Source organism: Archocentrus centrarchus, chromosome 18 (genome assembly GCF_007364275.1).
Source record: "Archocentrus centrarchus isolate MPI-CPG fArcCen1 chromosome 18, fArcCen1, whole genome shotgun sequence".
NCBI classification, from domain to species: Eukaryota; Metazoa; Chordata; class Actinopteri; order Cichliformes; family Cichlidae; genus Archocentrus; species Archocentrus centrarchus.
In genome coordinates, this window is record NC_044363.1 from 4,425,878 (window position 1) to 4,432,900 (window position 7,023).

The 7,023-nt window shown below is 40.6% G+C and overlaps 1 protein-coding gene across 1 annotated transcript; it reads right to left on the reverse strand.

The window, feature by feature from the left end:
- Window positions 1-302: 302 nt before the first annotated feature.
- Window positions 303-2,686, reverse strand: LOC115797386 (programmed cell death 1 ligand 1-like). The gene is made up of 3 exons (XM_030753951.1): window positions 2,498-2,686; window positions 1,403-1,756; window positions 303-1,185 (listed from the first exon to the last, which is right to left on the reverse strand). Exons 1-3 carry the CDS (start codon window positions 2,556-2,558, stop codon window positions 1,025-1,027), a joined length of 576 nt encoding a protein of 191 aa, XP_030609811.1. The 5' UTR covers window positions 2,559-2,686; the 3' UTR covers window positions 303-1,024.
- Window positions 2,687-7,023: the final 4,337 nt, after the last annotated feature.

Consider the following 7,023-nt stretch of genomic DNA (forward strand, 5'->3'; position numbering starts at 1 on the left):
GCGACTTTTTTTTTTGGCCAGGCAGTGTATGTTTAAAGGCAGAGGGGTGAATACCTTTGGCAGTGCAGTGAAAGGCGGCAGCATCATGTGACTTCAGTACAACTAAATGGTGGAATGTTATCAATGGACTCATCTTTCTAGATGAAATCCCGACTGAACTTGGGCTGAATTTTTTTTTTTTTTTTGTTATTTGAGAAAAGCATGTGTATTATTTTGTTCAAACCCTGAAAACAAGAAGAAGAAATAAACCAGACAGAGGACGGCTGTGATCAGGAGACTTTCTTTTATTGATACATGTTTCTGTGGACCAAACTCTACATGAAAAGATTCAAACTGAAAGCAAACATGTCTGTAAAGTCTATGTTGTCTATTCTGTGTGTTTTGTGTTACATTTCACTCTGTAATCAGAGCTTTGTGTTGTTGTCTTTGACCACAGGAGCGTGTCTGGATGTGAGTCCATCATATGTAATACCAGGTAAACACTGAAAAGTCTCCTCACAGCATTGTTCACTTTATTAAACTGCTGCTCTCAGTACAGAGTAAAAATAAAATGTTGATGTCAGGCTTTTGATCCCATTTTCTACTCATAACAGCAAACAAAATAATGAATGTTACCAAATCTTTTTGTTATGGTTCGCAGTAAATTTCCCTCCTGTTCGGTGGAAAGAGTAATTTCTCAGTTGTGCATTAATGTGATGCTGATGTTATTGAGACCGGCTACAGATTCACAGTCAGAGCATTTCCTCATATTAGAAAATCCAGACAGACTTCCACCATGAACCTGTCCTGGTTCATGTCCTACTCAGGTTTAAACTTTTTTTAAAAGATTTTTTAAGCTGAATTATTCCACATTTTTCTCTAATTTAATGTGAGTTTCTGGATAAACTCCTGCTGCTTGTTGGGTCTAAAAGTGGATGGGTTTTACAATCATTGCAATCTTTCGATTTCTGGGAATGGCAGCTGCTGAATGACAACAGTGACTCGGAGCAGCAGCGGGAGAGTCAGAATTCAGCTGGAAAAAAGCTCAGAGACATTTCAGCCTCTGTTGTTTTTTGTGTCTGTAGATCAAAAGTCCAACAACAGCTGCAACAACAACAAGAAGCCCAGCACAAACTGACAGACGAGCTTTCAGCCCAGCAGATCCATCGTCCTCATCCTCTCCAGCGTTACTCCTTCCTACCTGACCTGCAGGTAGAAACAGGTGTGAGGTGTCAGCTGTCAGGTAGGTGATGAGTGAAGAACTTCAAACTGCTGTCAGACATTATCTACTGCACTCTGATCACATCACTCAGACCAGCTGCTTTCTACAAAGTCTCATCAACAACATCTTTAGAAACAAACATCAACAACCAGGAAGCAGCTTCACCTCTGATCACAGACACACTGAACTCTGCTCACTCACCTGGAGGAAAAACTCTAAGGGTGATGATGCTGATGGGCTCAAATCTTAGAACAGCTCTGCTTGTGCTTTTTTTTCTGATACGACACTCGTATGTTCCAGCATCATTGGTCGTCACATCCTTCAGAATCAAAGACACGTCTCCATCCTTCATCTCTTTGTCCTGCAGATCCACCCGGTTCTTAAAGGATGGATGCTGTTTGACTGGATCAAAGTGACCATCCCGGAACAAAAGGACATATTCTGGGTCCAAATCAGCTCTGCTCCACTCTACAACGAGTTCAGGATCATTGTTGTTTTGAGCTTGACAGGGCAGGATGACAGTTTGTCTAGTCTCAGCTGTGAGGATTTTCTGGTCTGAAAGAGGAAACAACAAAGAGCAGAGAGGTTAAAGGTCAAATCTCTTCACATATGCAGCAGCCAATCAGAGTGAGGAACATGTATAGAAACATGTATAAAATACGGTACTGTAATCTTACCCTGGCAACAGATGAGCGCGGCTAACGGAGAGCAGCTGAGGAGAGAGGGAGGGAGGAAGGGATACTAGCCTGGTACGAAGTATAGATATGAGATACCACCAGTTTTGCCAAGTCCGCTTATTATAAGCGACTTGTTTAAAGTCTGCAAATCTCATGAGTCGCGGTTTTTTTTGGGCTTGTTTTTGAACGTGAAGTTACTTATTCCTTTTTGTGGCTGATTTCAAAATACGAGGTGAGTCTGTGACTGTGCGGGAGATGTAAAACTAACAATAACAGTTATTTAATACATTATGTATATTATTAATATGATCACAGTACTTTATTCCACAATACTATGATTAGTTTTCAAATTACTCCATGGCTGTAGGTGCACCAGGGAAAAAGTATTTCTCTGAAGGAATTCTCCACTAATTTCTCACCATAATCTGAGTGTTTAAAGAAATAAACTTTTGCTTCAGGCTCTATAAACAGCAGGTTCACTGAATTTGTGATTTAACTTCAGATATAATCTACTCCATTTCCATCCAGCCTCTCATCTCCTCCTTCAACACACAAAGATGCAGGATCAGTCTTAAAAGTGTTGTTAGTGAGCTGCTGTTATTTGGTACTTTTCACTTACCAGCAAACACACAGGATAAAAGCAGCACAGCGCAGCAGAGCGATGCAGGTACAGCAGTCATCTCCTCTTTGTTCAAACTTCAGCTGTTACAGAGTCCAGAGATGCCGGTGATTTTTTTTTTAGGAATAAATCCACAGTTGCAAATATCAACTGTGACTGTTAGCTGCTTCAAAACGTCCTCGTGTGATCAGGGAGGCGAGAGTGGATTCGTAATAAACAAGGCAGTGAACAGAGGAGAAGCCGAGAGTAATACATGTCTGGGCATGAAATTAATAATGGGTGAAATCCACGTCAAGACAGGTTTAATTGAAGTGCATCCAAAACAAAGAAAAATTCCACTGTTTTCCAGGAAATAGATTTGTATTTGTCACAGTCTTCGTGAGTATGGGTGGGTGAGCGAATGTGTGTGTACGGTGTATCTATGTTTATATGTGTGTGGGTGAGTGTGTATGTGTATATGTGCATAAATGTGTACATGGGTGTGCTTGCAGGTGTGCGTGTGTGTTTGTATGTATGGCTGGACCTGGGTCTGGGCCTTGTGCCTTGCCTCCCGGCTGCTCCTTGCTGGTTGCCTCCTCCCCCCTTCCCCCCTTGGGGTGGGGGTGCCTCGGGGTTCCTGGGTGGGGCTGAATGTTCTGACGTGGGTGTTGACCTGCTCCCCTGGGGGGTGCAGAGCGGGGCTGGATTGGCTTCTTCGCCGTGGGGGGGGACTCTGTGGGGGTTCGGGCGGTCCTCGGGTGCCGGGGGGGCTGGCTTCTCGTCGCCTCGGATTCTCTGGTGCCCTCACTCCTTGACTGGGGGGGGCTATGTCTGAGACCTCCCTCTCCCGTCTGCTGGGGCGGGGGCGCGGTTGTCTTTGGACTGAGGGGCCGCAGGTCTTCCTGGCTCTTGGTGGGCTGCTGGTGGCCTGGGTTTCCTGGGGCTTTCTCTACCCGCCTCTAGCTCTGATGGTGGAGCTGCAGCATTCTGCCCTCATTGGTAAGTATGTTCCATGACTCAGACACAAACACCCACGCAATCACAACACAACAAAATTGTTGATTTGCGTAACATGCTTTGTTAGTTTTGTTTTTCCCACACAAATATATTTTTGCAAGTATTGTTAGTATTTTTTATGTTTAAAATGTGATGAACCATTTGGTTTATTTACTTGTGCTCTTTCCCCTTTTTTTAGTTTGATTTTTCTCTCTATTCTCCTTTTTTCGCTCCCTTTCTCTCTCCCTTTTTTGTTTCTTTCTTTTCCTTTTCTTCAGCCTGTCAGCTCTGGCACAGAGTTGCATTGTATCTTAAAAATAAATCAAAAAAATAAAATAAAATAAAGGGTCAAACATCAACAAGAAGAGCCTATTAAGAACCTATAGAGCTCATCTTGAAATAGCAAATATGTTTGGCACAACATCGCATTCAGATCACAGTTCTGCTTGCAAGATCTACCAGACATGACAGGCTTTAAAAAAAACAAAAACAATCTGGACTTTAATAAAAATCTGGAGATAAAACACCATCAGACTTAAAATGGGAGGTGGTCTTTTTCATCACATTTAAAATTGAAAGCTTTAATAAATTCACTTTTTACAAAAAATCTCAGCTCAGTGTATTTTACACAGTAACAGAAGAACCAAACCGTCTTAAAGATGTAAACTTTGCTTGAGGCAATCAGGGTTTTTTTTAATCTTTTCCAGGATCAGATTCTTTAGTTTTTAATTTTTAATTTTTTTTTTTTTTTCGGGGGGGGGGGGGGGGGGGGGGGGGGGGGGGGGTGGGGTGGTGTAGTTCAAAAAGCAGCAACAGCAAGAAGCAGAACAGAAACTGACAGACCTGCCAGTCCAACTGATCATCCTGTGTTACCTGCAGGTAGAAGCAGGTGTGAGCTGTCAGGTAGATGATGAGTGACGAACAGAACAGAATCAGTTTTGTTATGATCCGGGATCATGTCCTTCTACAAAGTTATTTAAGTTACTTAGTTAAGTTATTTAAGCAGTACTATATATTCTGGAAACTGATAGGCACCAAAATAACATAAATTTTGTGATGGAAAATTTTATGTGTTGTTCAACTATGGATTATGTGACCATGAAGTCACCTGTATTTTGTAAAAACTGTCCAGATGGTCATTCCCTTATCTGTAACCTACACACACACACAGACACACTCTTCCTTTTTTCAGGGCCTTTATTTTATGGTGTGACCTTCCTTATCTTAGGGTCCCATCAATGAGGGACATGCAAATGGGGAGGATCTCCTTTTCTTCATGGTTGGGTTAAGGAGGGGGAGAACAGGGTGATGAAAAGGGTATAAGTGCATTGTGCCTTTGGGTGGATCTTCAGAACTCACTCATACCCCTCTGGGGGTGTGGGGCGACTTCTCCTCATATGAGAATTAAATCATGAAAAGGAATCTTGTGTCTCATTTGATAAATTTCCACAACAATTTTGGCATTGTTGGCAGGATCCAGTGAGCTTTTCCACGAAGGAGCTGAGTGACAGGTCTCTGATCAAGCTGAAGGAAAAAACTATATTCATAATTCATAATAATTCATAATTATGCAAATTATGGAGGAACTTGAATCGCCACTCCTTCACTGGACAGCCGCCTGGATTCAACGACCCTGCCTTAGAGGCACGGCCGTAACACATATCGGGTAAGTAAGATTCCAAATAATTAAAATAGAAGCTGGAGGAGGTGGCTGGGGAGAGGGAAGCCTGGGCTTCTTTGCCTAGGCTCCTGCCCCCGCAACCCGGCCCCTGATAAGCGGGAGAGAACGGATGGATGGTTGGATGGAGAAATTGGGGTAAAAGACAAATTTGACTAAAAAGGGAAATTACAATTGCATCTCTCACTGTCGGGGTTGAATAGACATTGGGAGACTGCCTCAAAGGGTAACACCTGTCGGTGAGCAGGTGACACGCAGGCTGGCTGTGTGTGAAAAAGGGTAAACAAATTGGGTTGCTTATCCTGAGGAGGGATTAACAGGTAACCCTTGTCGGTGAGCAAGTGGCAAGGCAACTAGGTCATGTGTAAAAAGGGTAAAAACAAATTATGTTGTTTAACCTAAGGTAATTAGGCCTCCTTGAACGCTGTTTTATTTCCCTCTGTTTTCTTACACGTAGAAAAGAAGAAAACCTGTGGGAGATGTCTTACTAGAAAAAAAAATGGGATCCCAGGGCAGTAAAAATGTAGATCTCCTCCTGACAGTGCCACATGCAAATGATATGAAGAAATATGGATAAATAAATTTCCATAACACTTTCTCTGATAATTATGAATGTTAAATACTCCACGTATGTTTAGGGTGCAGCATCAAACCAGTGTCTGTATTTCTAATGTTTTTATGAGTGTTTATAGCTGCTATTGTTTGTAACGCTGTTACTTTGATGATGAATGTCTACAATAACCAGATCTTGACATGTAGATTTAACATCTGCAGGTTTATGAATTAAAAAAGCATTTTTACATTCAGTGAGTTTTATAAATGTATCATTGATGACAGTCTTTAATACAAAAAATTAACAAAGTTTACAAATTAAAATAAGACAGCAATATACACTTATTTGTTCTTTATAAATTAAATGTATTATTATTATTATTATTATTATTATTATTATTATTATTATTATTATTATTATTATTATACAAAAAAATGGGGGACAAGAAGCACAAATGCAAAAGTAGACTGATGAGCTGACAGCATCAAACATCAGTCTTTATTTGTATCAGAGCAGTTAATTTGGGCCAGAGCATTACAATAACTGAAAATTATGTTTTTGAAAATCTTGTAATTGTCTAATAAATTGTAGCCCTGTTTTCTGGTTGAGGTGGCGTTCTCCGGTCTCTCTCCTTCTCGGGCGGTGGGGTTACAATTAATCTTAAAATAATCTTCTATAATAACTCTGTCGTCACTTCAACGCACACCACACAGAAAACCAGTGTTGCACCAAAAACAGTCCCACCGTAAACAGTACAAGGTAGGAACCAAAATTACTTGTCACAATAAGAACTAACTTAAACGTTACACATAAATTATAAGATGAGGGAAATGATAATTAATTATATAATAAACTCAATTGGGTAAAATCATTAATATTTCAAAATTTAATATGCAAAACAAATTTATATTCTAAACCACACAAATTAAATGTGACCAAAAATAAATATGTGCCATAACTAAGGTTACAGAATAAAAAATAATTGTTTATTCTTACCTTTAAGCCCATGTGATCCAGTTTCAACTGTAAAACAGTTTGAACAACTCCACGCAGCAGCAGAGTGACGCATGTTCACGTTTGTCACATCCAATTTGGCGGCGTGTTGATGTATACGTTTCTATGACCTCGCCCCTGTTCTCTGGAGTGGGTAGTCACATAGTGTTCTTGAACTTTCGGTCCCAGAAAAATAAAATCATGGACCATTTTCCTGTTTCCTTTTCTTTTTGAATTTATCTTTTAATTTCAAGAAAGCAAAGCACTGTCTGAACAGACTTCACCGTGCCATCCACAAATGCAGGTTAAAGTTCCATCATTCAAAGA

Coding starts and splice junctions, on each gene's coding strand:
- LOC115797386 (XM_030753951.1), bottom strand. CDS start 2,558: ATGACTGCTGTACCTGCATCGCTCTGCTGCGCTGTGCTGCTTTTATCC. Junction 1,757..2,497: donor TTTATCCTGTGTGTTTGCTG/GTAAGTGAAAAG, acceptor TTCCTCTTTCAG/ACCAGAAAATCCTCACAGCT. Junction 1,186..1,402: donor CCTTAGAGTTTTTCCTCCAG/GTGAGTGAGCAG, acceptor TTCTACCTGCAG/GTCAGGTAGGAAGGAGTAAC.